This window comes from Hemicordylus capensis, chromosome 14, assembly GCF_027244095.1.
Source record: "Hemicordylus capensis ecotype Gifberg chromosome 14, rHemCap1.1.pri, whole genome shotgun sequence".
In the NCBI taxonomy this organism is placed as follows: domain Eukaryota; kingdom Metazoa; phylum Chordata; class Lepidosauria; order Squamata; family Cordylidae; genus Hemicordylus; species Hemicordylus capensis.
This window is the reverse complement of record NC_069670.1, coordinates 16,876,387-16,893,106: the sequence shown is the minus strand read 5'-3', so window position 1 is coordinate 16,893,106 and position 16,720 is coordinate 16,876,387. Positions and strand designations below refer to the sequence as shown.

At 54.1% G+C, this 16,720-nt stretch overlaps 1 protein-coding gene across 3 annotated transcripts in view; it reads left to right on the top strand.

Moving 5' to 3' along the window:
* MAP3K11 (mitogen-activated protein kinase kinase kinase 11) overlaps window positions 1–16,522 on the top strand; it is a 31,790-nt gene extending 15,268 nt beyond the window's left edge. For 2 of the 3 annotated variants that reach the window (XM_053278261.1, XM_053278262.1), the window contains 9 exons: window positions 6,440–6,620; window positions 7,499–7,647; window positions 8,239–8,414; window positions 8,999–9,239; window positions 9,437–9,550; window positions 9,851–9,977; window positions 11,669–11,754; window positions 13,577–13,921; window positions 15,931–16,522. In XM_053278261.1, the coding sequence (XP_053134236.1) occupies window positions 6,440–6,620; window positions 7,499–7,647; window positions 8,239–8,414; window positions 8,999–9,239; window positions 9,437–9,550; window positions 9,851–9,977; window positions 11,669–11,754; window positions 13,577–13,921; window positions 15,931–16,385 (1,874 nt within the window). In that variant the 3' untranslated portion in view covers window positions 16,386–16,522. Of the gene's footprint in view, window positions 1–2,581; window positions 3,652–6,439; window positions 6,621–7,498; window positions 7,648–8,238; window positions 8,415–8,998; window positions 9,240–9,436; window positions 9,551–9,850; window positions 9,978–11,668; window positions 11,755–13,576; window positions 13,922–15,930 lie in introns of those variants that run through there. The other variant, XM_053278263.1, reaches the window with a different exon arrangement.
* Window positions 16,523–16,720: the final 198 nt, after the last annotated feature.

Genomic DNA, 16,720 nt, shown 5'->3' with positions numbered 1-16,720 from the left:
GGGGATGTTTCTCCCCACATCCCCTGCCATCGAGAAAACTTCTTCTTCTGGTTTCCTGCCTAGGCTGCTGTGCATAGGAAGTAACTGCTTATTGGGAAACGCGGTGGGGGGGAGCCCCTCTCGTCTTTCCTCTTTCTCGCTCCGCCCAGCCCCTGCCACAGGACACGAGTTCCAGTCCTACCAGCTGCCTCCTTCCTTATCCCGGCCTTGGCTGGCAGCTCCAGTATCCGATCGGCTCCCTTCCCCTCCCTGGTCTCCAGCAGGCTTATGTGCCTGCTGCAGCTCAGACGAGGAGGTGACCCAAGGTTACGGAAAGCTTAACGTTTTTTTTGAAAGAAGACCACATGCGAGCAGATGTGCTCTAAACTTGCCCTAGAAAGGAGGTGTTCACTCGGCAGAGCGCCTGCTGTGTGTGCAGAATGTCCCAGGTTCAACCCGCAACATCACCGAGGGAGGACTGGGAAAGACCCCTCTCTTGGAGAGCGGCTGCCAGTCAGAGCTGGCAGTACTGATCTGGAGGGGCTAAGGGGAATGACTCAGTAGGAGGCAGTTGCATATGTTCATAATGTTTGGCAAACGGGGCACAGTTCCGTGGCCGGGGCTGTGCTTTACAGGCGGAAGGTCTTGGGTACAATAGAAATAAATATACGTATGTTTACATTTTATATTGCAACCCACCCAGGGACTTTTTTGTAGAGGGCGGTATACAAAAGGACTAAATAAATAATAAAATATATAAATCCCCGGCATTTCCGGTAGGGTTGTGCAAGTCCCAACCATTTGGAACTCCGAAGAGCTTCTGCCGATCAGAGTAGGCAGTCCTGAGATAGGTGGACCAGGGGTCTGACTCAGTAGGAGGCAGCTGCATATGCTTGTACTTTAACATGCCCGATGTATGCTCCTGTGCTCCTTTGTGTGTTTTATGCTCCTTTGTGTGTTTTAGGGCCCTGAGATACATTTGGGGGGTACACGGCAGTGGACCAAAACTCAGATTAAACGGCCTAGACTTCACAGACGTTCATGCAAAAGTCCTTAGTAGAGGAGAGCTGGTCAGGTGGTAGCAAGCAAGGCTTGTCCACTTAGCTAAGCAGGGTCCACCCTGGTTGCATAAGAATGGGAGACTAGAAGTGTGAGCTCTGCAAGAGATTCCCCTGAAGGGATGGAGCCGCTCTGGGAAGAGCATCTAGGTTCCAAGTTCCCTCCTTGGCAGCATCTCCAAGATAGGGCTAAGAGAGATTCCTGCCTGCAACCTTGGAGAAGCCGCTGCCAGTCTGTGTAGACAATCTTGAGGTAGAGAGACTAATGGTCTGACTCAGTATATAGCAGCTTCCAATGTCCCTATGTCCTGGAAACCTTTATCCCAGCTTTCTCTGGCCAGCAGCTCCTAGGTGGACCTGGGTCTGCTTCAGCAAAACATGTTTTATGTTCTACTGTGAAGGAATTTGGACTGCAGAGGCACAAGGAGAGGAGGGGATTCTGCACATGGTCAGGGACTCTCTTCTTTACAAGTATGAGTGCTGCTGGCATCCTAGAAACAGGTTGTAGGATTGTACAGTGTTGATTGACAGCTTGTGGGGGAGCAGTTAATAATAAATTGCATAGGAAACAGCTTCCTACTGAGTTAGACCTTGGGTCTGTCTAGCTCAGTATTGTCTGCACAGACTGGCAGCGGCTTCTCCAAGGTTGCAGGCAGGAATCTCTCTCAGCCCTACCTTGGAGATGCTGCTGCCAGGGAGAGAACTTGGAACCTTCTGCTCACACTTCTAGTCTCCCGTCCATATGTAACCAGGGTGGACCCTGCTTAGCTAAGGGGACAAGTCATGCTTGCTACCACAAGGCCAGCTCTCCTCATCTCTCCAGTGGCTGTTGCTGGGGTCTCTCTTATGTTTCTTTCTGGATTGTGAGCCCTTTGGAGACAGGGAGCCCTTTTATTTATTTAATTTATATCTATGTAATCCGCTTTGGGAAGTTTGGCTGAAAAGTGGTATATAAATACAGCATTAGTGGTGGTGGTGGTAGTAGTAGTAGTAGTAGTAGTGTAGCCACCTATTTGTGCAGCGGGGAAATGACTTGAGTAGCAAGCCAGAAGTTGCCAGTTTGAATCCCCACTGATAAATATTTCCCAGACCATGGGAAACACCTATATCTGTATATAGGTATATAAATTCAATAAATAATAATAACAATAATAATATCAGGCAGCAGTGATCTAGGAAGATGCTGAAAGGCACCGTCTCATACTGCGCGGGAGGCGGCAGTGGTCAACCCCTCCTGTATTCTACCAAAGACAACCACAGGGCTCTGTGGGCGCCAGGAGTCGACACGGACTCAACGGCACACTTTACCTTTCCTTTTAGCAGTAGTAGTAGTAAAGCAAAGTAAAGTGGTGCCGTTGAGTCGGCGTCGACTCCTGGCGCCCACAGAGCGCTGCGGTGGTCTTTGGCAGTCAGTCTCCCATCCAAATGCATACCAGGGTGGACCCTGCTTAGCAACGGGGATCATTCCTGCTCGCTGCCGCCAGACCAGCCGCCGTCCTCCCGTTCTCCGCACCGCACCGAGACTGCAGGTTTGGAGGGCTGGGGAGACTAGATGGCGGGTGCGGTGTGGTTCCAGAGAGGAGGTCTTTCCCTTCTGTGGGTTTTTTTAATGAGCGCTTGGCGGGGTGTGTGTGTGTGTGTGTGTAGGGGAGAAGCCAGCCTCTCCGAAACAATGACCCAGCGCTGCGGGGAAGCCTGCCTGGCCCTCGGTTTCCTCTGAGCGGCTTCCTGCTTGCGGCTGTGCTCTGGCTTCCTCCCTCCCTGCCCGGGGCCTGCAGGGAGGCGGGGAAGGGAGAAGTCCAGCTCTCCAGGAGCTGCAGTAGCGAGGAGGGGCGGGGCGCGGGGGGGGTCCTGCAGGGGGAGCCCCTTCCCGGCCCGAACAATGGACCGATTCTCCTGCCAGGCCCGGGACACAATGGGCCGCTCAGTGACGTAGCACATCGCAGGGAAATGTCGGAGTCGCCTACAGGTCACGGGGCTGAAGCGCAGCCAGAGCGCGGCCCTGGTCAGGACGGCAAGGAGGCTGGGGGGCCCGGCCTGAGATGGGCCCGGTTGCCAAGCCGGGGGGGGGGGGGGCGGGCAAGGCTCGGAGGGCGGCCTCCCCCTGCTTGCCTGACCAGAGACGGACGGTGTGGGTGTGTCTGTCTGGTATTTCGGACCTCGAGCTCAAGGCTCAGTGGGAGAAGAGTGCCTCTGACTCTGTGCAGAGTGCTTTCGGGCCCGGACAAGGGGACTCGGAGGCTGCGAGAGAGGAGAGTTGGGACTTGCGGTCGGAAGCATGAAGGGTCCGCTTGGCTGAGTGAGGTTCGCCCTGGTTGCGTACGCATGGGAGACGGCCTGTGTGTGAGCACTGGAAGATATTCCCCGCTTCGGGGCTGGGAAGAGCTCCTGCCTGCTTGCCTGCAAAAGGCTCCAGGTTCCCTCCCTGGCAGCATCTCCAAGACAGGGCTGAGAGAGAGAGAGAGAGAGAGAGAGAGAGAGACTCCTGCCTGCAACCTCGGAGAAGCCGCTGCCAGTCAGTGCAGACAATACTGCGCTGGATGGACCAAGGGTCAGACTCTGTATGTGGCAGCTCCCTACTCTGTTCCTAATTTGGGAGGCTGGGCGTTTCAAGGTGCGTTCTCCGTCTCTCGCTTTGGGGGTGAGGGGGCACAGAGTTGGGGCTCGGCGGCTCCCTGCCGCCCCCAGGCCCAGAGGCAGGAGTGCTGGGCCCTTCCCTGGGGCCGCTCCAAATGGGGCTTCGTAGGGGAGAGCAGAGAAGCGTGCCGACTTCTGCCTCGGCCCCACAGGACAGGCACGGTCTGGGTGCCAAGTGCGTGGAGGAAGCTTGCCAGCGTGACCAAAACAGGAAGCCCTTCTCGCGCCAGAGCAGTGCTGGCGAGGGCAGATTGGAACCACCGCAGAAGCCGGCCAGGGCTCTGAAAGGGGGGGGAGGGCGGTCGCTGGGAGGGAGCCAGTTCGGGGGGCCGCCCTCTTTGTATCCCTAAGCGGCCGCGTTATCCACCCCACCAGAGGTTCGCATTGCCTAGGTCAGGGGTCAGCAGCCTGTGGCAGGAGCCAGTTCTTCTGTGCTAGATCATCCCCACCCCCCTGCCATGTCCGGAAGGGACGCTGGAATCTCTCGTAGGAACATAGGCGACTGCCATATACTGAGTCAGACCCTTGGTCTATCTAGCTCAGTCTTGTCTGCACAGACTGGCAGCGGCTTCTTCAAGGTTGCAGGCAGGAGTCTCTCTCAGGCTTATCTTGGAGATGCAGCCAGGGAGGGAACTTGGAACTTAGATGCTCTTCCCGGAGCGGCTCCATCCCCTGAGGGGAATCTCTTCCAGTGCTCACACTTCTAGTCTCCCTTTCATATGCAACCAGGGCAGACCCTGCTTAGCTAAGGGGACCAGTCATGCTTGCTACCCCAAGACCAGCTCTCCTCTCCACTTTTATATCCAGGGGTGGCCATTCTGCGCGTGAGTTTCTCAGAAACTCGGCTTGTTGGGGAACAACTCAGTAGTAAACTCTCAAGATCAGCATTTTTATTTTATATTTATTTTATGTTCAGCTTATCGAGCATCGTAAAAACATCATTTACTTTACATGCAATAGTTCATTTATATAGAAGGACCTTCTGCATTAAAATGTATTGCCGGCATGCAAAATCTTAAATTAGAGTGGATTTATGACAGTTGAGCATGCTTGTTCCACTGGTTTTGTTTCCGCTTGCATGCAGAAGGTTCCAAGTTCCCTCCCTGGCAGCATCTCCCAGATAGGGCTGAGAGAGACTCCTGCCTGCAACCTTGGAGAAGCCGCTGCCAGTCTGTGAAGACAATACTGAGCTAGATGGGGCAATGGTCAGACTCAGTATGAGGCAGCTAGCTTCCTGTGTTTCTAAGTAGCGCGGGGGTGGGGGCAAAGTCTCCCTTTCTGGACCCTAGACAGGATGTGACGAGGGCCCCCAGGCTGCTGATTAGGGTTGGGCGAGGTTGATTGCATGTGGGTCTGCCTTCTAGCCAGGTACGGGTGTGTCTCAGGTGTGTACACATTACAAAGAGTCTACTCCAACCAAGCCCTTAGATGGTAATGATTTCAGAGAAGTTCCTGTGGAGGAGCTGCCACAAGAAGCAATACTGGGACGAAAAACCCAAATCTGGATATTTTGCAGAAACTGTCTGGTTTTTCTCTGTCTCATCGGCTAGTGGGAGAAATGGAGGGGCCCACCTCGTGATTCCGGGAGGTGGGGGTGATGCAAAATGGGGCAGCTTACTACTAGTTGAGTGCAGTGATGGTTTGGTTGGTTGGTTGGTTTATTTATTTATTTGTTTGTTTGTTTATTTTTAATTCTTTTGCTAGGTGTTTGTAGGTGGTAGCATCAGCAGCGATTGAAGGACTAGATCCCTGCTAACTTGGCAAAGAGGCACCTTTTAACGTGGTGATGCTCTTTATTGAGCAGGGGGAGAGTAACTGGCCCTCTCCACCCCCAGCACAGAACCTCCAGTGACTGTTGCTGGTGTCTATCTGGCAATTCTACCTTGTTCTAAACTGTGGTGCGGCCACACCTGGAGTACTGCGTACGATTCTGGTCACCACATCTAAAAAAGGACATTGTAGAACTGGGAAAGGTGCAGAAGAGGGCAACCAAGATGATCAGGGGCCTAGAGCACATTTCTTATGAGGCAAGGCTACAACACCTGGGGCTCTTTAGTTTAGAAAAAAGACGACTGCGGGGAGACATGATAGAGGTCTATAAAAGCATGCATGGTGTGGAGAAAGTGGATAGAGACAAATTCTTCTCCCTCTCACATAACACTAGAACCAGGGATCATCCCATGAAAATGATATCCAGAAAATCTAGGCCCAACAAATGGAGGTACTTTTTCACACAACGCATAATCAGCTTGTGGAATTCTCTGCCACAAGATGTGGTGGCAGCCAACAACCTGGATGGCTTTAAGAGGGGCTTGGATAACTGCATGGAGGAGAGGTCAATCAACGGCTACTAGTCGGAGGGCTGTGGGCTACCCCCAGCCTCAAAGGCAGGATGCCTCTGAGTCCCAGTTGCAGGAGAGTAACAGCAGGAGAGAGGGCATGCCCTTAACTCCTGCCTGTGGCTTCCAGCGGCATCTGGTGGGCCACTGTGCAAAACAGGATGCTGGACTAGATGGGCCTCCTTGGGCCTGATCCAGCAGGGCTGTTCTTATGTTCTTATCTACTACTACCTAATATTACTATTAGGTTTACATAGAAAAATAACACCCTATCCCCAAAGGGCTCACAATCTAAAATCTAGTTTTCTGTGCGTGTGGGACCATCTGCATACAAAGCAGCTGCTCCACCTGAGCTGTTCTGGTCTGCCCCACTCAAATCTCACAACTGCCTCTTTCTCCCTCCTCCGCCCCCTGCACCGCCCCCAGTCCTGCTCGCCGAAAGCATGGACGACGGGGACGTGAGCAGCAAGACGCTGAAGATCACGGATTTTGGGCTGGCGCGGGAGTGGCACAAGACGACGAAAATGAGCACGGCGGGGACCTACGCCTGGATGGCGCCCGAGGTCATCAAGAACTCGACCTTCTCCCGGGGCAGTGATGTCTGGAGGTGAGCGACAGCCCCCATCCAAAGTTGGTCCCCTAGTTTGAAACCGTAGGGCTGTGGTGAGTGGGGCAGGGGAAAGCTAGGCCCCTTTGCCTTGGGACACCCCCTCCAGTGTGCCATCTAACAGGGATGCCCAGATGTTGCTGACTACAAGTCCCAGAATCCCCAGTTACAATGGCTTTTGCTTGGGGAATTATGGGAGTTGTAGTCAACAACATCTGGGAATCCCTGTTAGAGGGGACACTGAGCCTACCCCGCCTGACATAGCGCCCACAATTTTTTTAAAATTGTGCCAAGTGGGAGAGCCCCACCTCCTTCTGCTCCCAGTACAAACTTTGGGGATTCACAGAACTCTTCAGCAGATGAAACAGAAAGGATGCAAGCATGTGAGAGTATATGGAGGTGGTAGTTCAGACGTCCATTTGTTGCAGCTGGGGATTAAGGGACTTGTAGTTCAACCCACCCCACCTTAGGGTACGGGGCCCTAACTCGGTAGAGCATCTGCACACATGCAGAAGGTCCCAGTATTGTAGACAATACTGTACCAAGCTAGATGGACCAATGGTCTGACTCGGTATGAGCCAGCTTCCTCTGTTTCTAAGGTTCCTCTGGTTCTAGTTGGAGAGGGGAGGCCGGAAGCCAGAACGCCTCGGTTCCTGTTGGTCTGAAAGGGGTATTGTAGGGGGTTCTCAGATATTGTTGGACTACAACTCCCATCATGCCCTGTCAAGGGCCACTATAGTTGTGGATGATGGGAGTTGTCATCCAGCAACACCTGGTGGGACCTACATCTGGGAAACTCTGGGATGGACTGAGAATCCCAGACACTTCTCTGTGACCCTGGGATTTAGCACTCTCCCCTGTGTCTTCTTTCCCTCCAGCTACGGGGTCCTTCTGTGGGAGCTTCTCACCGGGGAAGTCCCGTACCGAGGCATTGACGGACTTGCTGTGGCCTATGGCGTCGCCGTGAACAAGCTGACACTTCCTATACCCTCCACCTGTCCAGAACCGTTTGCACACCTCATGGCCGGTAAGCAGACGCAGTGAAGGAGGCAGCCTTTGGGATTCTCTCTGAAGCCTCCTTGCGAGGGAAGTCTGGTACAACGTCTCTCTGGTACAACGGCTCTCTGCTCCCCGTATAGCAGTCATTTATGGGAACCTGTCAGTCTTTGCTATTATTAATAATAATATCAATAATATTTTAAATTTTAAATATTTAATAAAATAAAATAAATATTGATGATGATAATGATAATGATGATGATGATGATGATGCAGCAATGGGACAGCCCCTCAGATAGTTGAAGATGGCTATCATATATTTATCATATTGTATCGTATCGTATTTGAAGATGGCTATTGTATCCCACCGCCCCCACTTCTGTTAATTTTAACTGTTTTGTATTGTTTTGCGTTTGCTATGTTTTAACTTCGTACACCTCCTAGAGATGTCTATATCAAGCAGTGTAGAAATATGATTGATAGATGAATGGATAGATAGATAGATAGATAGATAGATAGATCAGATCTCCGGGTTGACATCTTTCTGCGCATGGCTTTGATGCCTCTCTGCATTCTGTTTCCCTCCTTGCTCTCTCTCCCCCCACATCGGTCCCTCCAGAGTGCTGGGAACAGGACCCTCATCTGCGCCCCAGCTTTGCATCCATCCTGTCCCAGCTGACGGTGCTGGAGACGCAAGTTCTCCACGACATGCCTCAAGAATCCTTCCACTCCATGCAGGACGACTGGAAGCTCGAAATACAGGACATGTTTGATGAGCTGCGTGCCAAGGAGAAGGTGAGGAGGAAGAACGGGAGAGGGCTCTGGAGTCTGGATTCCAGACCTAGAATCTCTTTGCATTAAACACACAGAAATGACTAAAAAATATTGCCCATTTTGTCGGAGCAATGGAAATGCAGGAATGTCCTCCAGAGATGACTCCGTGGAGAGAGGGCAACCCTCTGCTCATTGTGACGCTAACCCTTTCCTTGGTGCAAAAATGACTGCAATTTTACCCTAATTGTTTGGGGATAGGGATAAAGAAGCAGTGATAATGCTCAGAAAGCTGTAAGAGCAGCAATACTGCCCTTCTCTAGGGGGAAAGGCATTGCCAAAAACCACTAAGAGCATTCGTCCCCTAAGATGGTACCAGTGGACAAGATTTGTGGGCCTGGCTCATGGAAACCCTATAAAGGGCTTCCAGATTGGCATATGTGACCTCCAGGCCATGACAGTCGTCATTTTAGAAAGGAAGCTCCACCATTTTAGAAAGGAAGCTCCGCCATTTTAGAAAGGAAGCTCCTCCAGCCCAGGTTCCGAGGGCCTCGTTCTTTCGACGCCCAGGCCCTCCTGCACCACCTCACTTCCTGCCTCCCCCCCAGGAGCTGCTGAGCCGCGAGGAGGAGCTGAAGCAGGCGGCCCTGAAGCAGAAGTCCCAGGAGGAGTTCCTGCGCCAGCGGGAGCATGAGCTGGCGGAGTGGGAGCTGGAGGTCTTTGAGCGCGAGCTGAGCCTCCTCATTCAGCAGATGAACCGGGACCGCCCCCACGTCAAGAAGCGGAAGGGCACGTTCAAGAGGAACAAGCTGAAGGGCCGGGACGGCGAGAGGATCAGCATGCCTCTCGGTACGGCCCGCCAGGGGTCAAAATGGCGGGCAGGGAGGGGTTTTGGCGACGGGAGATGGGAAGCTGTGAGTCAAGTCAAATGTCAGCGCCTGGGAGTTGGGACCCATTTGGGGGGTGGGGGCATCCACTTGGTTGTTTTTTGTTGTTTTGAGGAGGGGGACCGATCAGATAACGCTTGTGTTTCGTTCCTCGTTCAGATTTTAAGCACCGCATCACCGTGCAGGCGTCCCCCGGGCTGGATAAGAGGAAGGACATCTTTGAGGTGGGGGCCGGAGGCTCCCCAACTTTCCCCCGGTTCCGAGCGATCCAACGTGAGTGTGATATCTGGAAAACACCCCTAGACTCCGTTTTGCTTGAGTTGACATAAGCGACGCCATTTTAGATTGCTAATACAGAGCCACAGGCTCTGAGACTTGCTTATGGGGGGAGAGGGGAGGGGGAGGTATTGGGGTCACGGGCACGCAAGTGTCTTTTAGGAAGAGCTCTTTTTAGGAACGCCTTCCTCCTGTTCTCCAGAGGGAAGCAATGGTGGTTCAAGCGATTTAGGTGTCTGCAAGGCGTGTGCCTCAATGTACCATTCGGTTGCTTGTTTATCTTTTGCCCCCGCACAGTGGAGCCAAGTGGGAATGATCCGAATTGGGGGCGCCAGTCCCCACGTCGCGGGGACGAGGCTTGGAATGGGCGTACCAAGAGCCCCGGTTCCCCAAAACCATGGGATTGCAGTACACAGAATGGCAGGTAGGGGGCGTCCTTTTCCTTGGCCCCCCCCCGTCCCTCCATCACTTGCCCAGCCAAATCTAATTTTTTACTGCCTCCCTCTGGGAAACTAGAACAGGGGCCCTGCTTTGGGGGTGGGCCTGTGACCCCTTTTGAGAGTGGAGCTGCATTTGTATGGGGAGTGGGAGTGTCTGGTAGCTCCCCTGCCTGTTGGATTCTTTCTCCACCTTGGAATAGAGGGTAATGAGGACTGGGTCCTAAAAGCACAAGGAAAGAGGAAGAGAAGGCTGACTTGCATAATCTGCCCGTTAGGTTTTCAACTCGACAGTCAGAGCCCCGTAAAGGCAGAGCAGGGCGCACCAGTGATGGAACCTGTGAGAAAAGAAAGGACGACAGTGCCTCTGAGCATGAGCAGAGTGCATTTCCAGCACCAGTGAACCACCCTAGCCCACCCCTGCCCATTAGGGAGCAGGGCTTTCAAGTTGTGGTCTCAAGGTGACAAAGCCCATCACTTTCTGGAAACAAAAGCACAAAGTTTCAGAGGGAGGGGGACCAGACCCCTGAATTCCTGGAGTCTCTTTCCAGTCCTGAGTATAGGGAGCTGTTGAAGGCAAGAACTCCTGAGTTCTCTCCCCATCCCAGAGAGGTGATCCTAGGCACTGTAGTTTTAAAAGGATCTTGGTCAACCAGAGCTCGGAGGAGGAGGAGGTCAGCCAAATATGGCAAGGAGTTTGGAAACGTGGAGAAGAGAAGACCAAAAGGGCGTATGATATCTGCCTTCAAATACCTGTAGGGCTGTCTCACAGAAGGAGGAACGAGCTTGTTTTCTGTTGCTCTCAAGGGCGGGACTAGAAGCGAAGGGCTGGAATTACAAGGAAGCAGATTAGGCGGAATTTCCTGACAGCAAGACCTGTTGGACAGTGGAACTGTCTGTCTCATGCAGTGGCGGGCTCCTTATAGAGGAGGTTGGAGGTTTCCTTATAGAGGCTGGATGACCTCTATCTATCTATCTGTCTGTCTATCTATCTATCATCCATTCATTTGATTTCTATCCCGCCCTTCTGAAAATGGCTCAGGGCAGTTTACACAGAGAAATAATAAATAAATAAGATAAGATGGATCCCTGTACCCAAAGGGCTCACAATATAAAAAGAAACATAAGAGAGACACCAGCAACAGTCACTGGAGGGATGCTATGCTGGGGGTGGATAGGGCCAGTTACTCTCCCCTTGCTAAATAAAGAGAATCACCATGTTCAAAGGTGCCTCTTTGCCAAGTTAGCAGGGGTTAGCATTAGCCAGGGATGATGTAGCTGTTTCCACCAGGGGGTGGACTAGATGACCTCCAAGGTCCCTGCTAACCTTTTAAGTTGTGTCATTGGAGTCCAGGATGCCCAGAACAAAGCGTTCCGGGGGTGAGTGGTTGGGGGGCAACCAGGAATGGATTTGGAGTGAGTGGGGTGGGGAAGTCCGCTCCGGGTTCCTTCTTAGGGTGTGTCCACAACAGGGCTTCTCCTTCACCCATTTTGGGTGCAAACCCAGCAGTACAGGGAGCAACCCAAGGGAAAGGGGAGGCATGGCACACGGATTCCATCAACTGCGCGTAGCTGTAGAGTCGGCCGGCTGTGCCGAATGTGGGAGCGAGGGCAAGGTTGGAGGAGGCTATGCCCAGGCCCGGCCTTGGGTTTGACCCCTTTCCTGCCTTTCCCACAGGAGAAGGTCGCGGCTGGAAGAGACTACCTCGAACACGGAGCCGGAAGGGACGGTCTCTCCTGCACAGAGCCAGCCCAGCCCGAACGGTGAGTCCTTCTCCCCTCCCCTCCCGCTGCAGCCCTCGTTCAGTGGCTTTGCACTGCTGTTATTTTTGGGCGGGTGGGGTGGGGGCAACAACATGGGAGGAGAGCTGGTCTCGTGGTAGCGAACATTGATCGTCCCGAAGCAGGGCCCACCCTGGTTTGCATCTGAATGGGAGACGCCATCATGTGAGCACTGTTAGGATATTCCCCTTTGGGGATGGGCCCATAGCTCAGAGGAGGAGCACCTGCCGGCTTGCATGCAGACCTTCCCAGGTTCCCTCCCTGGCAGCATCTCCAAGCTAGGGCTGAGAGAGAGACTCCCGCCTGCAGCCTTGGAGAAGCCGCTGCCAGCCTGGGTAGCCACTCTTGAGCTAGGTGGACCAGGGATACAAAGCAGCTTCCTGTGTTCCTATGAGCATCTGCCAAGTTCAGCCCTGAAGGCTGAAGCAGACCACCAAAGCAGGATCTCCCATTCTAACAGCAGCCTGAATCGGCTCTCCTGCTCTCTCGCACGGTCTGCTCCGGCTTCATACACTGGATCGGTAAAACCGGACTGTTAAGAGGTGCCTGGGATTGGACCCGGGACCTTCTGCATGCAAAGCTTCTCATTCTGAGTCGAACCGTTGACCCATCTCGCTCAGTCTTGTCTGCACTGACTGGCAGCAGCTTTCCATGGTTCCAGACAGGAGTCTCTCCCAGCCCTACCTGGAGCTGCTGCCAAGGATCTAACTTGGGACCTTCTGCATGCAAAACTGAGCTACGGTGCCATCCCTTCCATGTAGTGCTGGAAAAGGCCCCTGACCAGTGGCACATTTAGGCATGGCCCACGGGGCGGGGGTCCATGGCCTACTGGGGGTGCCCCCCCCAGCCCCGATGCCCCACCGCTGCTGCCTGGCCACCACCATGCGTGCGTGTCGTCGCTATTTCCCCCTCTTCACTGCTGGGGTGTCGTGCATGCGCAGTAGGAGTATGGAGTGTCACATCCTGTGACGTCATGACCCTTGCTAACTTGGCCAAGAGGCACCTTTTAACGTGGTGATTCTCTTGTATTTAGCAGGGAGAGTAACTGGCCCTCTCCGTCCCCAGCACAGCATCCCTCCAGTGGCTATTGCTGGTGTCTGTTTTATAGAGGGTTTTTTTAGATTGTGAGCCCTTCGGGGACAGGGATCCATCTGGCTTATTTGTTATTTCTCTGTGTAAACTGCCCTGAGCCATTTTTGGAAGGGCGGTATAGAAATCAAAGAAAGAAAGAAAGAAAGAAAGAAAACTCCATCCTCCTACTGTGCACATGTGCAGGCTGAGGAGGCCCACCTGTGCTGCCCCTGGGAGTGGGGGCCTGATCTACTCACCACCACCCCTGCGGTGAAGAGGGGGAACCCGTGGCGGCGGCGCGAGCTATTAAAAAAAGAGGTATTACACAAGAGGTATTAAAAAAAATTAGGGGGAAGTGGCTCGCAGCGGGGTGGGGGCGGGCCTCTGAAGCCTTTCAGCCTCGGGTCCGGGCACTCAAAATCCCGAGGTGAGCCCCCCTGCCCGAAATCTTGGCGAGCCGCTGCCAGGCAGCGGGGACCACCCTGCGCTAGATGGACCAACGGTCGAACTCCGCATAGAGCGGGCATCTTCTTTGCATTGCAGAAGGTCCCAGGTTCAGTCCCTGGCAGCATCTCCCGGTAGGCCTGGGAAGGGACTCCTAGCGGAAACCTCGGAGAAGCTGCTGCCAGCCAGTGTAGACAGTGCTGAGCTAGATGGGCCAAGGGGCTGACTCAGTAGAAGGCTGCACCCCCAGGAAGGCCGGCTTGATGCCTCCGCTTTCTCACCCCGACAGGCAGCCTCCCGGTTGACTCCACAGAAACGGAGGACCCAGCACCGGAACGCCCCGGCGCTCACCGGCTCATCCAGCGGGCCCTGCTCCGAGGCACCGCCTTGCTCGCCTCGCTCGGCTTGGGTCGCGAGCTGCCGCCCGTCCCTCAGGACCCCCCTCCGAGCAGCCCTCCGAGGGAGCCCCCCCCTGTCCTGCAGGTCGAGCTCTGCAAGGAAGACCCCCCCACGGATCTCCTCATCGACCTGGCCTCAGGGAGCGACAGGGAGACCCTGGCCCCTCTCTGGGCTCAGACGTCCCCCAAGATCCCCAGGCTGGTGGAGAGCCGCAGCCACAAAGCCCAGAAATGGGGTAAGTCGCCGGGGGGTCGTTTGGGGGGCTCTGGAGGGATCAGCTGCACTGGTACGCCCGAGACCTGTGAAAAGGGCAAGGGAATCCAAAAGGCAGAAATGTTGATTTTGGGTCAGGAGGTGCATGTCAAAAGACACTTCAAGAAAGAGAGAAAGAAACCAAGGGTGTCTTCAGAGTACTAAAAGTAAAGTGTGCCGTCGAGTCGGTGTCGACTCCTGGCGCCCACAGAGCCCCGTGGTTGTCTTTGGTAGAATACAGGAGGGGTTCGCCATAGCCATCTCCCGCACAGTATGAGACAATGCCTTTCAGCATCTTCCTATATCGCTCCTGCCCAATATAGGTGTTTCCCATAGTCTGGGAAACATACCAGCGGGGATTCGAACCGGCAACCTCTGGCTTGTTAATCAAGTCATTTCCCCGCTGTGCCATTAAGTGGCTATTTCAGAGCAATACTGCTAAGAATATATATTCTTAATATATTTATATTATAAATATTTTTATAAAGAACATATATATATATATAGAGAGAGAGAATAATATACTGCTTTTCAACAAAAGTTCCCTTACACAGAGAAATAAACATAATTAAATAAAGATGGCTCCCTGCCCACAAAAGGTTCACAGTCTAAAAGAGAGAGGCAAGATAGACACCAGCCACAGCCACTGGAGGGGTGCTGTGCTGGGGGGGTGGATAGGGCCAGTTGCTCTCCCCCTGCTCAATAAAGAGAATCGCCTCTGAGAAAAAGCGCCCCTTTGCTCAGTTAGCAGGGACTAACTCATTGTAATCCATCCTGACCCACGGATAGTGCACCCACACGTGGAAGGGCTGGCATGGATCTCAAAGGAAAAATTCCCCTCGACCCAGAAGCTCTCCACCATGTCTGGGTGCACAGAGGCAGATCTCTGTTGACTAGAGGAGGCATTCATACATGCAGCCAAATCCGCATGTATTGGCCCGTTCCTGACCCTACCCAGCCGCAGACGTCTTTGTGCATGTAACCCTGCTCAGATCACGTCCCGTACCCTCACTTTTGATGTTTGGCTGAGCTCAGCCTTCACTGCCAACCTGCCCCCCCCCCCGCTTTCTCTCTTTTGAATAGAAATTGGCGTTTCCAGTGATCATTTTGACCCTGGCTAAGCAGGCCTCACAGCCCACTGTTCACAGAGCTAGGCTATTAAATCCAAGAGTGTCTGCAATATATATTTTTAAAACCATGTATTAGGAGGATCTTCGCTCCTGACAACTGACTACCTAAGCCACACGCACGTTCTGTAATCCAAGGGTTCTCGAACTGGTACCCCCGGCGGCTTGCTGGGACTGCAAACTCCTGTCACTGCCAGCCGCAGCGGTTGATGGGAATTGTAGTCCAACCCATCTGGGGACCCAAGTTTGAGAACCTCTGAAGATAAATACAGGGGCATCTTTTCAGAACCTCAGTAGGTCTGTTGAATGGCCAAAGGAGGGGTGAAATTGTCTGGCACATTAATAAACACAAACAGCCCCTTGTTGCTGGGAGGAAAATTTCTCCCTCTTGTTATTTTTGGTTCAATTTCAGCCGCAGGCCAACACCACACAAACGGAACACCTTTGGAGATAGGATGGGAGCACTAAATTCTCGGCCCGGCCTGTTAAAGTTGTCCCCCACCCCCTGCAGATTGACCACTCTGGCCTCTGCGGGTCTGTGAATGGGGTTTAAACCCACTTCTAAAGCAGGGGCTGCACAACTTCAGCCCTCCAGCTGGGTTTGGACTACAACACCCATCACCCGCAACCAGGGTGGTCAGTAGACAGGGATTATGGGGTTTGTAGTCCAGCATCTGCTGGGGGGCTAAGGCTAGGCCCGTTCTAGGGCGCATAGTGCTACAGTATACAATTCTTGAGCAAATCAGAAAAGCGGCATCCAGCCGACACCATCGGCTTGAGAAACGTTCCCTTGTCCGTGTCGATTTCCTGGCACTTTAACGTGGCTCACGGGGCCGTCCCTGTGGCCTGCTTCTGTCCCCTGCAGATGGCACGCTCCCGTCTCCCTTGTCCCCTCGCAGCCCGCGGTCGCCTCACCCGGCGCCTCACTCCAGCCTCATCTCCCGCCCCCGGCCGTCTCCGGTCCGCAGCCGCATCGACCCCTGGAGTTTCGTGTCTTCCGGACCCCGCGCCTCGCCCGTCCAGTCCCCCCGGCTGGGGACACGCCTGTTCCAGCCAGCGGCTCCCGAAGGCAGCAATCCTTTTGCCGTGCCCGACCCCGATCCGTTCGCCTGCGGGGACTTCTCGGCCAGGAAAGAGCCCCCGGCGCCCGCACACCCCGACCCCTTTATCGTTGCATCCCGACTGCTTCCTCCGAGGCAGCTCAGCCCCGCTCCGTCGCCCCGCTGGACCTCCAGGCCACTCCCGCCCAAAGAGGAGATGCCAGCCCCACCTTGGTGGTCAGCGGCCACGGTCCCTCGAGGAAGAGCCGCCCCGAAATGAGCGGGAGCGAAAGAGGAAGTCCCGCCTTCCAGGTGCACCTTCTGTTCAGGAAGCTGGCCCTTGGCACGGTGCCTTCTCAACTGTGATTGGACAGGAGGCTGCAAGCGCTGTGGATGGCCGGGAACGCAGACTACTGTTGGAGCGGGAGAGGGTGTGACTGTTCCCAGGTTGCAGGGGGTGGGGAGAAGCCTGGGAGTGCAACTTCTCCTGCCTTCTGCCCTGCTTTTACTCACCGAGCTCCTTCCCCCAGCAGCGCTGGGGTGGGCGCATTCTCTCAGCGGCAGCCATGTGAAGCCACTGATCGGGTTCTTGGAGAGGACAGGGAGCAGTTGCGT